The sequence below is a fragment of the Protopterus annectens genome, chromosome 3.part1 (assembly GCF_019279795.1).
Source record: "Protopterus annectens isolate FY-2018-M chromosome 3.part1, PAN1.0, whole genome shotgun sequence".
Taxonomy (NCBI): Eukaryota; Metazoa; Chordata; order Ceratodontiformes; family Protopteridae; genus Protopterus; species Protopterus annectens.
Genome location: NC_056732.1, coordinates 1,814,243,671 through 1,814,268,681, shown reverse-complemented (window position 1 = coordinate 1,814,268,681; position 25,011 = coordinate 1,814,243,671). Strand labels below are relative to the sequence as shown.

General features: G+C 40.6%; 1 gene segment (V, D, J or C); it reads right to left on the bottom strand.

Annotated features, from left to right (window-relative positions):
- LOC122798920 overlaps positions 1-24,278 on the bottom strand; it is a 399,307-nt gene extending 375,029 nt beyond the window's left edge. The window contains 2 exon segments of the C gene segment in view: positions 23,720-24,027; positions 24,236-24,278. Coding sequence covers positions 23,720-23,983 — 264 coding nt within the window.
- Between the last annotated feature and the right edge of the window lie 733 nt (positions 24,279-25,011).

The window sequence follows — 25,011 nt, the reverse complement described above, 5'->3', positions numbered from 1 at the left end:
CGACGCACCAAGAGGAAGACTTGGGACCGAAAACATCAGTCCCGAAGCATCCCCCCCGGGGCCGACAGAAGAAGTCCACGCATCAACTCCGACTCAAGAGCCGGAGTTGGAGTAAGAAAACCTCCACCGGTTCCACCAGCACCTGCTCCAACGGTGCCGAGGCTGTTGGAGGAGGAACCAAAATAGCAGGGTGGACCATCGAATGGGCTGGAGCCGAAACTAACTTTTAAAACACCGGAGACTGGAAGAGTCTGAGGAGCACCCTGTCGATGTCCGAATCAGACATCCTGGATGATCTAGATGATACCGATCGGGTCCGAACCGATTTCTCCATCAGCTCCATAGGACTTGGGGACCGGCTCTGAATGGATTCTATTACTATCGGTTCCGAGGGAGATCTCAGGTGCCGGCGAGGACTTAAGAGTCTGAGCCGGCAACCCTCATCAGCTCCAATATCAGTGGAGCCGATGAAGGTGACCCGCCTCTTGATGCCCCAGTCGTCGGCTCCGAAACCAGAGGGGTCGAGACTGGAGGCATCGAGGCCAAGTCCGTGGAGCCGATGGAGAAGCCTGCCTAGGTTTTTTGGCAGTCGGTTCCGACAGACTGGTCGGAGCCGACGCTTTTTTCTTTTTTGAAGGAGAGGAAGAAGAAGATAAAGCCTCCTCGAAGGATGGCTTAATCAATCCTTTTAGAATTAATTTGTTCTTCCTCTCCTGGAGGACTCTCAATGAAAAGGCGTGACACACGCTACATGACTCTTGTAGGTGCTTCGAGGAGTGGTCGTCCGTTATGGACATCTTATAACCACACCTCGTGCACTTTTTAAACCCAGAGGGTCTATGCTCTTTAGACATGTCTAATAACTAGTAAGATTAATAAAAGACAAAAACTAGCAGTTTAAAGATCAAAATATAAAGTTTTTTTTTTTTTTTTTTTTTTATCAACAATACAGAAGCACAAACACAGAAAAAAAGGGTCAAGACCCTCTAAGTTAAGCAGGTACTTGACACACAAATAAAACGCTAGAAATAGCAAATAGGGGAAGGCCCTTCTAACTTAAACGGGAAACCTTCCCTTAACGAAAAAACACAAATTCCTCAACAAATATACTCAAACGCACTCGTATCACAACAATAGCTGTTAAAACAGCTTTTGGGTTCAAAATAAGCAAATTCCTGACAGGAAAAGCCTGAATAAAACAGTACTTAGCCCAGCCAAGTTGAGACCACGTCCTAGCTTGTAAGCGGCAAACGAGATCTGGGGGATTAGTGGTGGTGCATCCTGGGATAAGAGATAGCTAAGCCAATAAGAGGCCTCGCTCTATAGCATAGCGTGCCGTGTCGGAGCCGAGGGATCGGCTCCGAGCCCATCAGTATTGAATGTAGGCGAGATAGGATCACATAACATCTTCTACTCTTTCGTCCCAAATCCCTCTCTCACCTCAATACCACCTTCACCATATTTTCTCTTGATAACACCATTATTCAACTGACCCACATACAAAGCTCCTCGGCATTATAATTAATGACCAATTGAAATCTGATACCCATACACAGCACTGTATCAAAAAGTCAAATCAGAATCTCAGCTTACTCTACAGAAATAAAAAATACCTAGCCTCTGACTCCAAACAAACTCTAGCTCAGGCTTTCCTCCTTCCTTGTCTACTAAGTGCCTCTCCTATCTTTACTCATCTACAATCCACCCTTCTAGCTAAACTTCATCAAATCTATTACAGTGTTGCAACACTTGCCAGTAACCAACCTTACAAATCATATCACTGACTTGCTTTAAAACAACTTCACTGGCTGGATCTCCCCCAACTGCTTCTCTCCCAGCTGCAACTCACACACTCTTTACTTTCCAAACCCTTAGCCTGTCCCTTTCTCTCCTGTTTAATATCCTTTTACACCCCCTCCAGCACTCTCCGCAGTTCACACCAGCACCTACTTGACACCTACAAACCCAACAAAAATATTGGCAAACTTTACAAAAGCAGTGTGTCCCAGGCTTGGAACAAGCTACCCCTAACATTTGAACCATTAATAGCGCAAATCTCTTTAAATCCAAACTCAAAAACATTAATTGCTTGCACTCTGAAGACAGCAGCTATACCAATTATATTTGTCTTTCACCTACATACATCTTCTTACATAATAAACTGCTGAACTTTCAAAACGTACTAAAACCAAAAATAAAAACCGCTTAGGCTAAAATTCCAGATACACGCTTTTAATATCTTAAAACATTATAACTCTTATAAAAAACGCTTTTCGTTCACACCACTGGTTGAACTTCATCAGAAGACAAAAATTACAAACTTTAATAATTAAGTTACTCTTGATATATATAAATGCAGAGCCCGCCAAATTTTGAAACTGATCTTCCATATTCAAATGTTTAAATATTTAAAGTGACAGGCTTCTTGCGTTGGTGCACTAAATAAATAAACCTAAAAACACATTGCACATGTTGTAGAGAGGTTACCTATACCCTATACCTAAATCTACATACAAAATCCTTATTAAAAAAACAATAATTAGAATATCATTGAATTGTTAATACATATCCAAACTATTCAAAATACCAATAATATATGTATTATGTATAATATCAAGACTGATGATAGAAACTTATAAATCTTAATAAATTTTAAACTATAAATATGATAATGCAAAAATACGCAACAATAATAATATGAAATACAGCACTTAATTCGCATAATTATACTATGATGACTAATAGTACAAAAAATAAATCTATTTAATTAATAGACAATACTATGGTACTCGTGAAAACCATAATAAACAATATTAGCTGGTAGTGCAGAACTAAGAAAGCATCTTCTACTAACTACATTACCTATCTAAACTTTTAAGCTTTAAAATACACATTAACGAACATTTCTCATTAAGGCCTGGATATGTAAAGGCATTAAGCATTAGCTGCCAAAGGAGTTCATTTTTCTCCAACATTAAATTAAACGGACTTCCTCTAATTTCCTGTTTAATTTGGTAGATCACTCTGAAAACAAATTTGTGCTCAGGGTGGTCCATTATATGTCTAGCCAGAGTGTTTTCCTCTTTATGTAAATTAATACTCCTCAGATGTCCATAGACTCTGTCTCTTAACCTGCGCTCTGTTTTCCCTATATAAAAACAGGGGCAGCCTTGGCAGGTTGCTAGATATACAACTCCTTTGGAGCTACAATTAAATTTGCCTTTAATGTAAATTTTGACCCCATTAATGTCTATTTTTGAACCTGGAACCATATAATGACAAAAAGGACAATTACCACATTGCGTCATGCCTACTTTAAAACATGGTAATTTGTTAAAAGTGTGCCTGTGAAGTAATTCCTTAAAATTAATACCTTTTTTCCATATTACTTTGGGGGCATTACCGAGTTTAGACATTAACATATGGTCATCATTAAAAATTGCCCAGTTCTTCATTAGAATTTCTTTGATAGCACTGAAGTCAAGTGAGAATCTCAGAATGCATGCTAAATTAAATTCTACATTATTTACTTGTGTTCCCAAATTACGCCTTACACCAACCATTGATGGAACTCCATTATCAACATTACTAAGAATCTGCTGCTTCAAAATAGGTTTAAAATGACCGAGGTTCCAGGTTCAAAAATACTAAGCTACCAGCTAATATTGTTTATTATGGTTTTCACGAGTACCATAGTATTGTCTATTAATTAAATAGATTTATTTTTTGTACGATTAGTCATCATAGTATAATTATGTGAATTAAGTGCTGTATTTCATATTATTATTGCTGCGTATTTTTGCATTGTCATATTTATAGTTTAAAATTTATTAAGATTTATAAGTTTCTATCATCAGTCTTGATAATATACATAATATATATATATTATTGGTATTTTGAATAATTTGGATATGTATTAACAATTCAATGATATTCTAATTATTGTTTTTTTAATAAGGATTTTGTATGTAGATTTAGGTATAGGGTATAGGTAACCTCTCTACAACATGTGCGATGTGTTTTTAGGCTTATTTATTTAGTGCACCAACGCAAGAAGCCTGTCACTTTAAATATTTAAACATTTGAATATGGAAGATCAGTTTCAAAATTTGGCGGGCTCTGTATTTATATATATCAAGAGTAACTTAATTATTAAAGTTTGTCTTTTTTGTCTTCTGATGAAGTTCAACCAGTGGTGTGAGCGAAAAGCGTTTTTTATAAGAGTAATAATGTTTTAAGATATTAAAAGCGTGTATCCGGAATTTTAGCCTAAGCGGTTTTTATTTTTGGTTTTAGTATCTTCTTACATAATACCAAGCTAATTCTAATGTGTAACTTCAATTGTGTATACTCATTTATAGTTTTGCCTGTAATTACTTCAGAACATTTTTCTAAGCCTGCAATTTATTTTTCATTCTAGTCTGTCCAAACGTTGTATTTCCTGTAATGTATATCATTTCTTTTGTAATGTTTCACAAATTATATTGTATTGTATTGTATTGTAAGTTGGAGCTTTTCTCCTCGCGTCTCCACTGAAAATGGGCCACTGGCTCAGTTGGACTAACCCGGTTAAAAATGACAAATAAATAATAAATAAGTAATGTTTGCATCAGGTCCAGTGTACTGCTGTGTGTTTGGTTGGTGGTACATTATTGTTATTGGGTGATCTTTAGAATAGCACTTCATTTCACTACCACTTGGGTTACCATTCACATAGCCCCACACATAGTTCTTTGTCCTCTGGTCACATGACATCCTTCCTGCAGAAAAGAAGGACAGCAGGGGTCCAAATGGAGAGATGAAAGGGTCCAAATGGAGAGATGAAAAGTCAGCAAGCAAAGGAGAGTAGTAGTGCTGAAACTGAATTCATCCTCAAGTCTTGGTGAGTACCTTCATGAGGTGGACTCTGTTTTCACAAACTCTTACCAAGGCGGTACTGATATAAAGACTGTATTTATTTAGCAAATATCATGGATATAAGAAGGTCAAAAACCAAAAAAGATAGCTGGGTGCACAAGACCCAGGATAAAAAAGTGTCCAATCCTGGAAGGTTCAGTGGTACCAGGACTGGAAAAGCTAAGAGTGTAGAATCCCCAAAATACGGAAAAATTACTAGAATGGGGCCAGGCCAGGCCCAGGGGAAGGGGAGGCACCCCACCCCATTGTAGAAGGAAGTAGCAGTCCACAAAAATAAAAAAAAAATGGATAGGCCAAAGAACAGCCATAAAGACAATAAAATGGACTGTTGAGTATAAAAAAGAAATTGTGTATTGTTACTATTATGCAAAAAGCCCAGAATTTCCAGACACAAGATATACAAAACAACTAAGAGAGAAATCAGAGGAAAGAAAATACTTCTGCAAGAAAAACTGTCAGAAGCTTCAAATGAAAACTTGTGTTTATTAATAGAACAGATTTGTGAAAAACAGTATATAGATCAGGAAACCTTGAGGAAATGTGAAAATATAAACAACAAAACCAAGAGCTATTTGAAAAGTATAAAAAAGAAATATGGACATGGGAAAGAAAGAGAGATTTGATATGATGCAATATTTATGCAAAGGGGAAAGCAAAATTAATCAGTGTAAAGAAAGCAGCCCCAAAGATATCCAAAGAGAAATACAGGCAAAGGCAGCTGGATATGGAAAATTTCACAATAAAAAAATAATATCACAAAGATGGAACGTAGAAAAGAAGATTAGTAAAGCAGAAGTTAAAAAAATAGAAGTTACAGTTATGGAGTGCCTGTGGAGTGAAGGATTTGGTGTAGAAGGTCTAACACAGGTTACATCACAGCAGGATGGAGCGAGTCCCCAAAGTAGGAAGAAACAGGAAGATCAGGAATATGAAGAAGAAATATGGACATGGGAAAGAAAAACAGATTTAATATGGTGCAATATTTATGCAAAGGAGAAAGCAAAATTAACCAATACAAAAAGAGCAGCACCAAAAATATAAGAAGAGATATACAGGCAAAGGAATCCAGACATGGAAAACTTTACAATACAAAAAATAAGAAGACAGAGGAAAAGTAGAAAAGGAGGTTAGCAATGGAGAAGTTAAATAGAAACTGAGGTTATGGAGTACCTGCAAAGTGAAGGATTCAGTGTAGAAAATCTAATTCAGAAAGCACCACAACAGAATGGAGTAATGGATATCCAAATTAAGGGGAAAACAGTGGACCAGGAAGCAATTGGTCAGGTGCCATATGAAGATAATTTGGAGCCTTCCACAGGAAACCAGTATAAACATTCACTTAAATCTAGACAACAAGGGAAGGAACAGGAAATCTGATGCAGTCAATGTTGAGGAGTGATAGGCCAGTGAGTTCCCATATGACAGAGCAACAGATGACACAGGGTGAAATTGAAGTTAATGTGCCACAGGAAGATGCTGTAGAACCATCTATAGAACACCCACAGGAACTGGAAAATAAGGGATGTACCCTCAGTTTGGAAGAAAATGAGCTAGAAGAAGAGTTGCTTGATTTAATAGACAGACAGATATATGGAGATCAATGAAAGAAATAGACTGCAGAAGACTGTATTAACCCAAAAAGTCAGAAGTCTGATAAAAGAAATGAACAGAGTTTAGAGATCCATGCAATATAACAGATGTAAACAGGATATATTACTGTGCAGCTAAATTAATAACTGATAAAGTTCTATCACAAGAACAGGAAAGGGAGAAACTGAATACCATCATGGAAATATCGAACAGAGAAAACTATAAAGCAGTTATGACAAGAAGTGTCACTGTTAGAAGACTATAGAAGAGGGAACATATCAACAAAAATACTAAGAAAGATAGATGTGATAAAAGCAATGTGCAGTATTAGAACAGACCAGGATCTATCATGCACTATTGCAAATAAACTAAAAATTTCAGCACAAGGGGAAAAACTTAGAAGATATGAAGATAAATATAAAGGAAAACTGCAAAATAAGCAATTTATTGATGACCCAAAAAAGTTTTATAGAGAATTGGGAAATAAGGTAAAACGGATCAAAAGACCGCCAAAAAAAGAAGAAATAGATATATTTTCGAGGATTATCTATGACGATGCTGTGGAACATAAACATGCTAAATGGATAGAAGAAGTTAAAGCAAGAATAAGAGGGTTAAAGGTACAGGATATGAAAAGGGGTGAAGTAACAGCCAGAGAGATTGAAACAAAGTTAAGAAAAGCCTCTAATTGCAAAACCCCAGGCCCAGATGCAGTACCTAACTTTTGGCTGAAAGTATTAACATCGTTGTACGAAGATTTAGCCATGAGTAAGAGTCATTTATATGTGCACCCCCGAACAGACACCAACCTGGTTAAGAACAGGAAAAACAATGCTCCTACTTAAGAATAAACCTGCAAACTACCCTAAAAATTATAGACCAATAACTTGCCCTCTGACAATGTATAAACTATACACGGGAATTGATGCCAAAAGAGTTTAGTCATTTAGAAGAAAATTCAATTATGGCAGCAGAACAAAAGGGCAATAAAAGAAAGTCACATGGAACAAAGAATCATTTGTTGTTAAATAAAGTCATAATGAAGAACTGTAAAAAGGGAAAGAATGGCATGAATTGACTAAAAAAGCATCTGATAGTATCCCACATTCATGGATAAAAGAGTGCTTAAAAATGTATAAGATACACCCTACACTGATTGACTATATTACAGTGACCATGTAACAGTGGCAGACCACTTTGCAATTAAGCCATGATAAAGCACAAATTATTATCCCAGGGATAAAGGGGGATATTCCAGGGTGACTCTCTGTCACCACTGCTATTCTGCCTTGCCGTTAACCCATTAAGCTGTCTACTCAACAGCTTAGGCCACGGCTATAATTTGGCTACTAGAAAACAACAAAGTGTAAAGACTTCTCAGCTTCTCTTTGTTGATGATTTAAAACTGTACAACTCATCAGATGAACTAAAAGCACAACTGCAAGTTGTCAAAACTTTTTCGGATGATATAAGAATGCCATTTGGTCTTGATAAGTGTGCAAAATAGAAACAATTCCCACGGCTCAGCTCTACATTAAGATCACAATGGTAAGCTTAAATTACATTGATCTAGTATGCAGCTAACCATAACTTATAATACCAGGAGAAGAGAAGAGGTCAAAGTCCACCTCTAAAATATCCACAAAAACAGGGGAAACAGGGCATAAAATCAGGAAAAGGTGGTAAGAGCAGCTACCTAATAAAGAAGGTCTAAGAACAGAGGTCACAATCAAAGTTGGGGAGGGCTCTGGGAAGCCAAATAAACTTAGCCAGGGGAGGGCCTTGACAGCGGCGGCCTAGACATTGCACATGGAGCAGAGAGGTGGAAGCATCTGGAACTATTCTAGGTCAGTCTATGCCTACTTGAGGGAGGTGGAAACTAAGAAGAGGACCAGCCCAGAACCAACCAGACGGAACAGACTCTTGAGAACAGTAACTAAACCAAAATTAGCTCTAGCCAAGTAGCTCAAGCTGGAGTAGGGATGAGATTAGGTAGTGTGAGCAGCCGCGGGTGGTAGCAGTTGAAAACAAGGAGTGTCAATAAGCCAGAAGTTGTACAGGAGAGGGAAAAGTAATCAAAGCTCTGGTAGAAAATAGAAGTGGAGGAGTCAAGCAGCTTTTTGGTGTTTAATGAAATAAACAAGGAAATCAAAGATGTTAGCCAACTGAATAATGATACCTCAGCTGGTCAAAGTTTTTTTCTGCTTTCCTAATAAGGAGACAAACATAAACAACTGAAATCTGAATTTAGCCATTTAGTCAATTGGTATTACCCCCTGGAAACTTGAAATGGACATTCTGCCTAGGTAATTTTTGTTCAGACCTAGGTTTTCTATTCTGGAAAAAAGGCACTGCATCAATGATTTGATTTAGGTTTGGCGTCGAGACTAATATAGGCAAAAGGATAACCTGGTTGTCATTGTTCTGGAAAAAGACAGACAATAGATAAGCAAGAAGTAAGAGTTAGAAAAGTTCCTGAAGGATGGGTAGCTGAGTAATAAAGATTCTAGGAGGGAGGAATCATAGAAAAGATAAAGAAAAGTTAGCTGCAGGTTCGAAATTCTGAACCTCAAAAGAGGATTATAAATTAGCTGAGAAGGAGAAGGAGGATTAACAATAGGAGACATGAAGAAAGTGCAATTTCAAAAAAAGAATCAATAGAAGCAGGAACTGAAGAAATATCCTAGATACCTTTATGAAAGTTAGATGGGAGCAGCCAATGGAACTTTAAGAAAAAAATCCTTGAACCTGCATATGGAAGTTAGGAAGAGACTCAAATAGGACTATTGAAGAAGGAAATATGAAGGGATCTACTTCAAGAAATAAAAGAGATGTGGAAGGCGTTGAGAGAGGGAGAAGAAAATCTTCCTAAACTGGAGGAATAGGAAGCTTATGGAAAAAGAGTCGAGAAGTGAGGAAATTGACAGAACTGGCTAGAGGGAGGGAAACTGGAACCACTGAGTGAGGTGATGGCAAGAAAAGATCAATGAAACTGACCGACGATGGATCAAAGAAGCCTGGCTGAGTCTGTATGAAGGACCACAAGCAATGTGAGAGATGTAGAAATCACCCACGCCTTGGCCAGTTCTGCTGATGGAGGATGGTAGAGGAATAGAGTGAAGAACTAGGGTTATCACTTGAAGATTGATGGTAAGAGGGCAACCATACAAAGCGAGGCTCCAAACTTGGAATGAGCGAAAGTTTCTCACTGGCTGATAAAGGGAATAACTGAAATTGAGAGATAGCTTGCTGTTGTCACTTTATAAAAGATGTAGTCTTTGAGAGACACCAGAAAAGGTTTTCTCTCACAACAAGTCTTGATAGGACCACTTGCGTGAACATTTGGATAGCTCTGGGCAACTTGTCTGGGATTTGATTGGACTTCAGGTGCTGAGTGTAAGCCTCAGGGGAGAGTCTTTCTGAGTAGCCCTGTGAGGGGCAACTGGGTGCTTCGCCTTGTATTTGTTTGTATGTTGATTGACCTCCAGCACAAAGGATGTATTCCAACCGCTTGAGCAGAAATGTCTTGAGAACATCTGAGTGCCCCAAGGGGTAAGAGAGTCTTTGCCATGTGTTCTGGCGTGTCCTGCACTCTCAATGCCCACAGACGTGCTGCCTGCATTAGTCTTAGGGCCATGTGCTGAAGACCGTGAGGCCCTGACAAGTAGGCACCCGATCAGGGGCGTCCGTTGTCAGAAGACATGGAAGACATGAGGACATGAGGGTCTGACTGCAAGAGCAGGATTGACATCCATGATGAGTAGGGCTGGTGGTTGCTGGCAGCACCATTGTGGATAACCAAGGGGACATTGGAATTTGCTAGGGAAGACATTTTGTAGAGAGCATCCATTGAAGGTTCATAATATGGAAATGTACTAATGGAAGCAGAGGTATAATGATCTAAAGAGCATTGATTGACTTTCAGAACTAACTGTTATTTCTCTCTGTTCCAGTTTCTGTTGTGAATAGATCTGTCTACCAGAGATTGCTGATCTGATCCTCTATGACAAAAAAGAAGCTACTGTGTCTAGATTTGCGCCTATTATTCCTTGAAGTACGACCTTTCGCACAAAGCAGAAAAGTGCAATGGTTGAAATACTGAAGCTTTGTGTATGTAGGGAAAGCCAAAAATCCAACATTCAGAGACAATTGAAATGCCTAACTGTGACCAAGCTGATGGGTCTGACATGGAAATGCCACACCGGGGAGTCGTGGGTGAGAAGCTGCAGGAGCCATGCATTTAAAAGTGAAAATGAGCTGGCCTCCCAGCCAGGAGTAAAGACAGGGCCCTTTCATTTTGTGTGATAGGGAACGATAGCGGAGGAAGGGCAGGGGCGTCTGGCTAAACCACTATCCGATATACCGTAGAATGGAGGGCAGCGACCATCATCAGTTTCTTTTTTTCTGATCTAATCTCATGATTATACTGATGACAAAATCTCCAGTTGTTTTCTTTTCTGATGGAAAAAAAAATACTGAGATCCAAATTGGTCTCCCTCCCTGTTTCTTTTGGAACTGGCTGAAGACAGCGAGCAGCTTCGGAATTTGGAACTAAAAAAAACAGCTGAATAATTCTTTCGCAAGCTGCTTTGAAATTTCCAAAAAAATTGATCCCTTTGGAAGAAAAGAAGAATGAAGGGATTTTTTGATAGGTTTGGGTGTGAAAGAATGGGAATAGAATGACCTTGGCTCAGTGGGACTGCTTCCATTTGTCTTCCAGGGGGGCTGACGAGGCTTCTGGGTACAGTGCACCTCAGGGATAGCCCTCCGGGCTTATCAGAGAGGCTGCTCCCTGCCCTGGATTGAAGGGCTGCCTACCTCGAGGCGGCGTCTACCATTATTCATTCGAAGGCTTCTCTGGCGCCTGGGTTTATTCCCGCCTCTCAGCTCGGTCCGAGATTTTTTACCATTGTTCACTTTTTTCCCTTTGAGAGCTTTCTGCGGGGTAAGGCCTTCCCACAGAAACCAGCGCTGTCAGGAGGCCCTCAAGGAATTGTTCTGGCGGACCACGGAAGCGAAATTTCTTTGCCACCGGTCTGCGCAGAAAGATGCTTGCCACTTTCACTTGAGGAGTCAAAGTTGCTTGCAACTCCGGGGAATGCAGCAAAGCATGTTGCTAGGAGTCCGCCAAAATTGCACCTTTGGCCCAGTCCATCCATCAACCCATAACCTGTCGCTGCAAGGAGGCTCGCTAGATGGTTCCCGCATAGCTGCTGCGCATGGATCTTATCTCTGGAACAAGGGGGCGCAGGCTGAGTGTTCATCTTACTTTGAAAATCCACGCTGTAGGGAGATTCCTTCAAAAATGGCATAGCTTCAGGATCCTTCAACTTGTCACTTGTAAAATGGCACAAGCTTCTCAGATTCGAGTAAGTCTGTCCATGGACCGAGAACAGGAGCTTCTGTGGATGGTCCATGGACCTCAGTTCCCTTATAGGGTCCCACAGACTCTACATTCCTTTCAGCTAGTTCCTTCTTGGTGTCAGCTGCTCAGCTACTGGTGTCTGGGGGTGCAGCAGTCTGAATTGTGAGGTCTCCTGGGGTGGGTATGAATGAATCCATGAGGATCCATGCCCGGGTCCACCAGGAGAGGGCCGTCCATGCCAACACAGCCACGAAGGTCATGGCCGGGAGAGCCAAACACTGCACCCAGGAGAGATCTCCTGGAAAGCACCCAGGAGGTGTCTTCCCCCCTCTGTTTGAGAAGAAGGGTTGAGAGCTGAAAAGACTCCCCTCTGGAGATTTCGGAACCCTCCCGCAAAAAAATCTGTGTGTCAGAAGAAAGGTGGACTCAGAATCCTGTGTGTCTCTGTCAGATGTTCCTCTTCGAGGGTCAGTCTTCACAGGGGAGGAGAGAGGCCTGGGGAGGCCGGGGGGGGTTCAGGAGGCCTCGAGGCTGCGGGAATCCCGTCACGAGAGGGAGGGTTCCTTGACTTGGGCCTGGAGAGAGGGTGAGGAGGATGGACGGACTGACCTGAGGGGGAGTGTTGACCTTGCAGGGCTGACCTCCGACGCACCCCTGTCAGGGCAGGAGACAGTCCTCTCCCCGCCTCCTGACCTCGAGCAGCACTCCTGTCGGCCAGTGATGGCTCACTGTCGGTCGAGAAGCTGAGAAAACTAGCTCGGCACCGACGGAGCGAGTGGGTCACGGGGTCGCCGCCCTCACTCACCAGCGGCGAGCTCCGCGAGGGAGAGGCGGGGAAGATTCGGTTCCGATGCGAAAAGAAAGAAATCAGAGCCGCAAAGAGCGAATTCTCGTTCCGATCTCGGCTCAACCAGCGGCTACCACCTTCTCGGGGCGGCTCAGGAGCCCGGGAGGAGGAGGAGTCTGATGGGGACGGGCAGGCATCGACTGCATGAGAGACTGACTGAGGCAGGTTTGAACTGATGAGTCGGGCAGAGAAGACTTTACTCCAGTGCCTCGAGCGGCGGCCGCATTCACTACCCTCGATGGGAGTGATATGACAGCCTCGGAGACCTAGAGGAGTGATGGAGATGCTGGTTCAGGGTGCAAAGGGGATGGTGACCTAGATCTCTTCTCTTGCCGAGGATGGGTAAAGGTCTCTCAAAGGAGCCCATAAGGCTCCAGTCGGAGCAGAGCCGACCGAAGTTTCTAACACCGGCTCCAGCAGGCTTGAGGAACAGGCGAGGGTTTAACTCGAGGGCTCCGGCGAGCCTTATGCAACGGAGCTAATAGAGAGCGACTCCTAGAAGCCCAGGAGCCTAAAAGGGCTTCTTCCCAGAGACAAAAAAGGGAATGTTCAGGTTTAAGTTTTCTTTCCTCTTCAATTTTCCCTTTCTTTCCTGCAGGACCTGGGACTGGGCGGCATATACAGCAGGAGAGTCCCCAGTGTGTAGAAGTGCCCAGGCAGTGAATCTGAGTGTGACCCCGTCTGTCAGAGACATCACTCTGACACCTGAAACATATCTTTGAAGCCTTCTTTATTTATTACACAGCGTAACCAAGACACAAGTAACCCACACACACTGCATTTTTACATCTTATTTTATTTTTTAAATTATAAAAAAAAACTCATAAAAAATTAATTAAAAGAAGAAACACACACACACACACACACCACAGGAGAGGAGGGAAGAGGGAGAAGGCTGAAGGACGAGGGAGGGCTTAAGTTCTTGGGAAAGAAATGGAAAAAATGAAAAAAAATTCCACTAATTCCACTAAACTAATAATTAAATAAAAAAAAAAAAAAATAAAAGGGGTTAGTATTTAACTACTGACAGTTTACTTAAGAAGCGGTGAAAACCAACACACTCCACAAGCTGTAGCGGCAGAACGAGATCTGAGGTAACTCCGCGTGCATTGTTGGAGGATATAGAGGCCGGCGGAACCAACTCCAGAGGAAGCTTTTTTGGCCAGGGAGCCCCGGTCAGAGCTCGACCCCATCCAGCAAGAATGAAGGCGAGATAGACAACTTAACATGCAACCTTTAAAGCAGGAAAACTGCAATATCAAACATCAGTTTGAGACAAGAATTTGATATAAAATAACTTGAGCAAGGAGGAGTGTGTAAATATTTGGGAATTGATGAAGGATCAACAATAAAACACAAACAAATGTGAATAAAACTTAGTAAGGAATACTTCAGAAGACTTAAATTAATCCTGAAAACAGCACTGACATCTAGGAACAAAAATCCAAGCTATAAACCAATTTGCTCTTCTTGTCCTAACTTGCAGTTTTGGAGTGATTGACTGACCCCAAAACATGTTGGATATATTATATAGGAAAACAAGAAGGATCCTTCATGCTCACCAAATGATTTTTAAAAATCAGTGCATGACAAGATTATATATATTCCCCGTTCCGAAGGAGGGATGGGCCTCCTTGAAATTGATTATATGTATAGATCTGCAATCGTGGGACTTCACACATATCTGCTGACCTCACAAGACCCAAACATAGTGAAAGTTTTGAAACATGAGGAGAATAAATCTAAGGTGACTTCTCTGCTTAATCTAGCAGAAGCATATCAGCATCAAGCGGGAATGGAAATCAAACCAGAAGCAGATAAAAATCAGGCAGCAACTGAATGTACCAAAAAAAAAACAAAAGAAAGAATATAAGTTGAAGGACCAGATGAGAAGGCAAGAAATGTGGAAAAAGCATATAGTTGCAAGTACAGAAAACTTCTGGATGAACCTCATGTTGACCAGGAATGGCTGAGGAGAGGTGAATTCAAAGAGATGAAAGGTTAATACTGGTGGCCCAAGATAGTGGCTGCGTACACATTGGTTTACAAAGTCCATTGAACATATGGGAGAAACAGACAAATGTAGGTTTGGAAAAACCGAACTGGAAACAGTTGCACACCTTTTGCGGGTTCAAACACACTAATGGCAGAAGGACTGTATACTGAAAGGCATAATTATGTGGCAAGACTGTTGCACTGGGGATTGTGTAAACATTATGGTACTGAAGTGGCTGAAAAACACTGGAAACATAAGCCACAAAGCATCATAGAAAATTAAGAAGTCTATACCACATGGGATGTTCCTTTACCAACAGTTCAAAAGATAGATTCTAGAAAACCGTTTATAGTGGTCCAAGAAAAGAAGACAAAACTAGCATCATTGAAATTGCCACACCCAGTGACTACAGTGTCTTGCATACAGAGAAACTAGACAGTTCCAATAGTAGTAGGAGCAACGGGTCTTATAAAAATACTCTACAATTGTATTTAGATATGTTACCAATACATGTAACTCTGTATGAATTGCAGGAGGAGTCATTACTGAGCACATTGCAGGTGCTGCAAAGAGCACTACTGGCTGACATCAAAGAGTGAAACTATACTAATTGCATGAACTTTAATCATACTTTGACTTAGGAATGTGGTCCATTATCATCACAGTATTAGAAACCCAAAAGATTTGGAGAAATTAAAAGGAGGGAATGATGCCCTCATGTCAAATATGCATACACACATCATGAAGCAGGATCCCTCCATGACCCTATGGAAGACATTCCTAGTCCACTGATTTCTAAGTCTGTCATGATGTGGTGCACATGTCACATATGGGCAATGGCAAAATGTAATGCAATTCAGCAAATATACACCGTAACAGGTACAAGCAAGCAAAATCTGAGGGTAATGCTACTCAATGCTAGAAGTCTAAACCACAAAATGCATTCGCTCAAGGCACTCCTTAAAATGGAGAACATCGACATCTGTGCAGTGACAGAGACCTGGTTCAAGGCTCCAGAAAGCACCCCTTCATTACCAAGCTATAATTCATACCACACCTTTCGGCCACCTAACCTGGACCGAAACACTAAAGGCGGAGGTGTGTCCATATTCATTAAGGATATCCACATCTCCAGGCTAGTTGCTCAGCATAATGCATCAGAGATTACCCAATTGCAACTAACTCTAGGCAAGACTGCAATCCAAATTGTAACTTGTTATAGATCCCCCACCATGCCCCAGGATTCCCACTCCTCATTTCTTGATACACTGGAAAATATTAGGGCACAACCCAACACCCTAATAATGGGTGATTTCAATTACCCCACCATTAACTGGGAAAACTACTCACGTACCAACTCTTTTGCTCAATATTTTCTGGAATTCATAAATTCCAACGCCTTAGACTGACTTATACACACCCCCACCAGGGGCAGCAATATCCTAGACCCGGTCATTACCAACATGGGCAACCGGTGTTCCACGCCAGAGGTCAATTCCTGGTTGATTAGAGCTGACCACAAGCTAATCACCCCAGACATCCACAACCCACCCCACCCCCATTAGGGAAACCACCGTAAAAAACTTCTCCAAAGCCAACTTCACGCTTCTTAAGACAGAAGTGGCAAACTTCACGACACCGATGCAGACGGACAATAGAGGTATGACTGCTGAATCCTACACAAATGCACTTTAAAAGCACATACACAAGTGCATGGATCATGCTATCCCTAACATAACCAAGATGCTATCCTCCAAAAAAAGGAAGCCAATCTGGTGGTCCCCTGCCATAAACAAACTCTACAACAGAAAAAAGAAACTGTTGCAAAAAAAGTGTAAAAGCCCATGATTGGAGGAACTCCCTGGTCAGCCTCAGTAAGAAGCTGAGATCCCTCATAAAATCCTCCAAAGCTAGTTACAAAAACAAAATCACCACTGATTCTAAAGACAACCACAAAGCATTCTATAGCTATGTCAAGAATCTCAATGGCAACACTCAGATCTGCTCTGAGTTACAGCACAATGGCACTAAATATACAGAACCAACTGATATTGCCAACATCCTGGCAGATAGGTTCAGTGCTAACTTTACCCCCCCTCTCACCCCCTAAAGGGCCCATCTCTATACTGGAAGAATGCAAAGTTCCTGTAATCACAGCTGCACAGGTGAAAAACCACACTCTCCAAAGCCAAGAACACAGCATCCATGGGACCTGACAACAGGCTGCATTCTACACAAACTACAGAATGAACTGGCACACCACCTAAGCACCATGTTCAATCATAGCCTCACCTCAGGCTTTGTGCCCACTGAATGGTGCACAGTGACAGTTATTCCACTCCACAAAGGGGAGCCACCACGGACGTCGGGAACTACGCCCCATTAGCCTAACTAGCCTGGTCTGCAAGGCCATGGAACATATCATCATGGAACTTATAAACAAAGACATTGGTAATCTCCAAACTCTGGACTCCACCCAGTTCGGGTTTGTAAAAGGCAGATCATGTCTCCTAAACCTAATAGACTTCTTTGAAGCAGTTACCAAAGCTGTAGACAAGGATAAGGTGGTTCACACAGCTTATCTAGATCTTGCCAAGGCTTTTGGCACCATCCCCACTATGGAATTATAGATAAACTCACTAAACTAGGTATACATCCCTATGTCACAAGATGGATTGGCAACTGACTCACTGACAGAACCCACACTGTGAAAGTAGCAGACTCCAAATCTGACTTCAGACCACTGACAAGTGGAGCACCACAGGGTTCAGTCCTGGGTCCTCTCCTGTTTGGTATATACTTTTCTGAAGTACAGGCTAACAAAGTTTGCAGATGACTGCAAACTAGGAGCCATAATCGAAACTCCTAACAATGTGGACATCCTTCAAAAGGGCGTCACTGAGACAGATGCCTGGTATCAAAGCCATGGCCTCAAGCTCAATGCCAAAAAGTGCATTGTCATCCCCTTTGGTAAAAACTATGTACCCATGAGCTACCACATAGGTGGTAGTCTACTTAACACTGAAATTGTGATAACAGACCTTGGTACACAGGCGGACAGTAGTCTCTCCTTTGATAATCACATCGCCACAGTAGTCAGGAAATCCTTCTACATGGCACACCTCATTACAAAAGGTTTCTCATCCAGGAAAAAAGAGGTCATTGTTCCCCTCTACTCGACGCTCATTAGACCCATTATAGAGTACAACACCCCTTTTGGTATGTACCTCACAAGACATCTACAACAACTGGAAAGGCTGCAGAAATACCTCACAAAGAGGATTATCGGCCTCAAACAGATGCCCATAGAGACTGTCTCATAAAACTCCAGCTTTACTCTGTCACATATTGCCTACTCGGAGGCGATCTCTGCCTAACATACAAAGCTATGTCAAACCCAGAGCTGTTGGATATGGTCCACTTAAAGAAATCCCAATCCCTCCCAGCTACAAGCTCTAGGGACCTAAAACTTGTCACCACAATAAACAGAACATGCTGGAGGGATAGATTCCTGTCCCAGAGACTTCCCATACTCTGGAGCAAACTACCTATCTATATCAAACAAAGCTCATTAGCACTCTTCAAGAAAAATCTTGATGATTGGATAGGAACTAGGAAATTCACCCCGGGGATCACCTCTGTGGCTCTACTTGACAGGGGCACAGGAAAATTATTTTCTTAGGTGGCGAAAGCCAGGGTACCTTTTTGGCTAGGCTTTTATAGGCCCTAGGGCCAATAGCCTAGTACCTACCCATGAACCTATGAACCTATACACACAATAGTCTTACTATCTTCCATGATATACATATAGGCATTGTTAATATCATTTTATAATGATGGCTAAGATTTCATGTGATATTGGCCATCAGGCTAATAGTGTCCTATGATCCTATGATCACTTCACATGTCAATGTTACTGTCATTGACATATGCTATACTGAGGTGCGGATATACAATATGACTACAAGAGGCCATTGCAATCTATGATGTCAGCTACTGTACTGATGGCCATTGCTGCTATTACATTACATGCTCCTTCCATAACAGCTGTAGTAATATGGCCCTTGAGAACTGCTGGCACAGGTTCATATTTTCATAGGAAGTTACTAGGTTAGCAGTCCTACAGACTTTACACACCTAGCCATGTTAATCATAAATGCACCACTTGTCCTTATTAGATGGGTAATTCACAGAGTGAGTCTGCAGTCAACATCAACTACCCCTGTCAATGACGGACATTGGTGCCAGCCCCAGGGTGATTTTTCAGTCTCCCATCCATTTGTCTAGGTTGCACTTGAAAAGAGTCAGTGAGGAGCTCTGATTCATATGATTTGGAAGTTTAGATTGCCATCAGATTTGTTGATGTGCAGCATTTCCAACAGCGCAGGGTCAGAGCCTGCCTTGTAAGCCAGGCACAAGTCACCTCTCAAAAGCCAATATGATAAAGAGTACAATGATAGAGCTTTCAATCTATTCACGTGCAGCATGGCATGGTTTGAAGGCCCTGCATTTCTTTGTTGAGAAACCCCTGTGGTCTCTCCAGCTGCTGCAGGTGTCTGGTGAGGTACCTGCAAAAGGGAACATTGCACTCTAGTAATATTCTGCTGAGGGTCAAGAACATTGGTGTCATAACATCTTCAGATCTAGGTGCGATGCCCTTACTTATGAGGTGCATGACATAGAAGGCTTTCCTTACCACTGTGAAAACTTGGTGTTTGAAGTTCAGATTGCTATGTACCTGTATTCACAGGTCTCACAACACTGGGTTGGAGCTTATGGGTACTGTTGTTAATAGATTGTTTAGTACACAACCTGGGATGTTATCTGGTACCATTTAGTCTGTATGTCTAGCCTTGGAGAGCACAGATATGACCTGATCTCTAGAGATACTTGGCAGAGGACTTTGTAAAGTATGCTTTGGGGTATGGCCTGTGGGTCCAGGGGGTGAATTTACTTTCAAATATGTCATCTAGCAGGTTGGCAATTTCATCCAGTACATCTTCATGTTTAGTCTCCTAACATTAAGAGGCAGAACACTGAGTTTGCCTCCAGTGGATTGTATAAGGTCAGAATTATTTTTGATTTAACATTGCCTAAAAAGGCACTATGGGAGAAGCAAGTGCCTTTGTCAGGATATGACAGCCTAGAGGACACAGGTGCAGATCATTGATAATATAGCAACATGGCCAACCATCTAATTCCAGGGTGATAGATACTGGATTCTGGACTGACACCAGAAGCTAAGCTGATTGTTGATGTTGTTCATTTAATTGTTTATATTGTGGCATCATCTCATGTGCCGGCAGATTGAACTTATATATTCATTGTGCAGTCCATACTGTATCATGTTGATATGTGATTAGTGTTCATGCTACAACTGTCTTCATTGACATGTCCTCATCTCCTGTACATTGCCATGTTTCATCTGTCCTGTTTCCGTGTTCACTCCTACAATTCATGTGTGTGTGTCCCTATTCAATGCACACACATTGCCTGTTTATTTATAATGTAATCTATATACCCTTACTGAACATTTACACAACATTTGTTTAGTATGCCTGACACAGGTTTCCACAGTACTGTATAAACTTAACTATAATATGTTGGAGATGTATACAATTGCTTTAATGATAACAGTGGTAATCATTTTGGCATTCCGTGCAAATACGCTGAGCTGGTTTGCCACTAGGTAAACAGGTTTACATTTCTGCTGATGTCCATGTTGCTTTGCACAGTTTCCTAACCGGCAACACTGTTGCTAGCCATGAAAGAGCACTTGTTTATGTTTAAATGTGGTGAGCAGCATGACTATGTAATTACCGATGCTGGTCACCATGCCAACACGTAAACTCCATGTAGGCTTTGCGCAAAGCCTACACTGAGTTTATTAAATTCCCAGGATGATTGCAAATATATATTTTTTTCATTTATATAGGAATTCCAGATGAAGCACAGCAAAAAGAGGCCTTTTGCATATAAATAAAGAGGGAGGAGTCTTAGGGTTAATTAACCGAGTGGTCTATGCTGCTACATTAAATTGCTACAAAGTGTTAAAGTGGGCAAATGAAAAAGATGAAAAATTAGTAGTAAAATTATTTAAATGTAAGCATGATAAATGCTGAGATATGGTATAAAAGACGAAAAGAGTGTAGACATGAAGAAATAAAATATTACCAAGAAAAAGTACTTTTGTGAAAACTAAAAATTGATAAAGAAAAAGATAGAAAAGTGTGGCATAAGAATATAATAAAAAAATACTATATAAAACCATGGAAAGATCTAACAGATAAAACAAAATTAAAGCTATGAAAATAAGAAGCAAATGGTGTAGTCAAAAAGTAGAATGTCAAGATTGTTTTGTGGAGACCGATAATAAATTACCAGTAAAATGAAATATGCAATATAAAAAGAAAAGTGACAGAATATGTTTACATTGTTGTAAAGAAACAACTACGGAGCATGTGTTTTTGAAATGTACAAGAGTACAAAAATTTTGGGAGAAAACTATGTAATGAAGATTTTTTTAAGATATAAAAGAAGTGGATAAAATAAACATGGACATGATTAAATATGGATATTATATGAACAGAAGTAAGTACTATATTAAGAGAATAGATTAAAAGTTATCTTATATCATACGGGTTATATGGAATGAAAGAATAAATGAAATTATGCTTAATAGTAAATGGATTTTAACAACAATATTAAGTAAAATCAAATAGTGGTTATGGAAAAAGGTGTGGGGGTCTAATAGAGATGAAAATTTAATATGACTATAAAGGAAATTATGAATATGTGTAAATATATTTGTATACTTGTATATCTGTACATTTGTAAATATGTTGTAAGAGTTCTTTTCTACAGAAATAAAAGACTCCTACTCTTTTCGATAACTACTATGGAATCTTTTACATCCATCTGAGCTACCACCAACTCAAGCTGATGGGAACTTGCTTTAACATCTCATTTGAAAAAAGGCACAATCAGAAGTGCAGTACAACCTTTATGACACACTGCACAGTCATCATTTGATCTATCTGGTGTGGGAATTTAACCCACAGCCTTCTGCACCAATGGTGAATGTGCTACATGTTGTTCCACTGACACTACTAGTTATAGCCAATGACAGATAGATGGATAGAGAGATGGACTAGACAGACAAATAAATAAGGTAAAAGTTACTTTGAAGGAAGATGAAGCAGATTTGTTGGAAACATGGGTAAAAGGTCATGGTGAACAAGTTTCTATAATATTGATTGCCTTGATGCACTACACAATTTTGCATAGGTTCATAGGTTAGTACTAGGCTAACTGCCTTTGCGAGCCATTTTGAGCTTAGCCAATTATACCTTGTGAGACTCAAACCCCGCACCTTGAGTTTGTAAGGCAAACAACTTAACCATTAGGCCACCCTCCCAACCCCCTCGTCAGCCCTTGCAAGGTTAGAACCCAGGACCCTACACACTATAGCCAACTTGATTTACCACTAACTCATGTCAGATATATACTTTGGAACAGAGACATTCTCCTGCTTGAAACCCGTCTAATGTAAGTGGACATGTTTATACTGGAAGATAACGAAGGATAAGTTCACTTGGTATATTAAACAGAAGGAAACTTTTGATGAGGATGAGTGGGAGAAGGATGGGGTGTTGGGGGTGGGAAGTGGAGAGGGAGGTAATGAAAGTGGATAACATGCTGGAATAGTGATGTAAGTGTACTGCAATAGTCCTTTGAAGATGATCTCCTGAGTGCAAACTTGATGGGGTCCCTAAAATGTGCACAATATGGCAACATTACTTGGGATATATTATGGACGTGGGAATAAACTCACAGTTATGAACAAACTAAAATGTAACTTTGAAGAAAATGTGTCAACCTCCAACCATACCTCTCAAATGTAAAGATTTTTGCAAAATGTCTAGATTTTTACCTCATATTTTTGGTCCATTTTTCATAAAATTGTGGTTTTCTGGCAAATTATTAAAGACTGAAGTTAGAAAATAATGACAGACATTTCAGTTTCAGACTTGACATCCTTCAAACAAGTCATGCTAATGCAAAGCGTATTATTTTATCTATTTTCTAAGTTTCTAAGAGCAATATTTAAAAATTGTCCCTATTTTTGGACCTTTGTCCTACTTTTATTAATGACTTTGTCCAGATTTCTTGCTCTAAGAGGTTCAGAGGTATGCCTCTAAACATCACTAAATAACCAATCCTACATGTTGTGCCACTGACACTGTTAATGTCTGCTATAAAAGAATATAACCGGTGTGGGACTCAGAAGTAGGTAAGGAACATATATCTCGACTGTCCATGATTTTGCAAAACATCCACCACTTTGCCTCATATTTTTGTCCTGTAAAATGTTTGATTTTCTGATAAATTAATGAGGATTGCAGTCAGTCAATAATGACAGTAATTAAAGTTCCATACTTATTGGACGTTGATACATAACTTGTTCTAGTAACTTTTTTGAGTGAATTAGAGTAAGGTTACAAACTGTCCTTCATTTTGGAACTATACCACTTATTACTTCTAGCCCCATAATGCACAGCACTCTCGAGAAAAGAAGTACCCAGATATGGGGAGGAATAATGTTGGTTCTGAGGGAAAGGATGTTTGTACAATGCATCATTTCATAACTTGCCTGCATTATCTGCAACTACTGATTAAAACATAAATAATACCTCGTTTTCTGATCTTCCCCATCAGAAGTTCTGAAGACTTAAAGCACACGCACACAGTTTCTTTGGTGAACACGATCAAAAGCACTAATAACTTTTTCTTCACAGAAAGTAATCCATGTGAACCCCCCAAGTTATTTTAAGGTGTCCCCCACAATATCAGAGTTAGTAAGTTATTTTAAGGGTGTACCTCCCCGAGAGTATCAGAGTAAGTTATTGTAAGAATGTACCCCCCCCCCCCCCACACACACACACTCTCTATCAGCGAGGGTAAGTTATTTGTATAGGGGTCTCCCGGTTCCCAAACGCTGTGACCACCTCGCACAGTAGTACCGGGCTGTGTCTTCAGCCTTCAGACAGTTCATATCCAGGTACAGCATGTAATTGGAATTGTCCCTGGACACGGTGAACCGGCCCCTCACGGATGGGATATAGAATAAACTTTGTCCGTTAGAGTTGATGTACGCGATGTACTCAAATGTCTGACCCGGTGGCTGCCGCATCCACGCCATTGCGTAAAGACCGTAATTAAACCCGGACACCTTGCAGCTCAACCGGAGGGACCCCCCGGGCTCCATCACATCCCCACCGGAGTCAATCAGGGTCACCTCGGAGCGGGCACCTGGAATAAGAAATCAAAAAGTTTGGTAAACCGGGCACTAAACACACAGAAATACAGGAACATCAAATAAAAGTAATGAATAAGGGCAGCTGTAACGCCACACGTCGCCAAAAAAAAATCTCAATTTAAGTACTAGTCCCACAAGATACATTTACGATAACCCTGGTTTGAAACTCAATTATTTGACTAAATTAAATAAATCGCATACTTGATACTGAAGATGCTAAGAAAACAAACAAAATTGCCAGAAGTTTCATTTCTCTCACTAGTCAGTCCGTAGAAAAAAAATAACTCCACGATGTGTGCATAACCAGCAGCCCCGAATTTAACAGGACAGCGGTCCGTTTATTTGCATCAAACAATTTGCTTAAACCCTGCCTTTTGTTACAGATAAGGATAGAGACAGCTCAGTGGCCAGATTGTCTCTTACGTCTTACTGGGTTATCTGTAATGTAAAAAATCACTTCATGGTTTCATACTCTATCTGATGCGCAAACATGAAGACTTGGGTATTTATTTATTTCTACACTTATGTCATATATCATTCTAGTCCCACATGGCAAATGCACAAAAAAGAGCAAAAACAATTTTGTTGGTAACTGCCCATTCGCGGTCAATGTCAGTAGAAAAACACCGGGTTACCACCTGTCCCACTTTGCGAGGGACAGTCCCTCTTTGGGCAGTTGTGTCCTGACAAAAAATATTAAAAATGGCAAATGTCCTGAGATTGTAGGACATAATTATGTCCTATATTTTATGTAATAGTTGCATAAAAGTTATTCTGTATCTAAAATACCTAAATGTTATAAGAAACAGATTAAGCAACGAAAATGCTACAAGAATAAGCTTTTATTTAGGAAAAAAGTAAAGTTCTATCCTTTGTACTGACCGTGGGTATGTGTCGGCTTGTAAAATCTGATGCTTGTCCCGAAAATGTCCCACTTTGGCCATTTGAAAAGGTATCAACCCTAAATAACAACCATT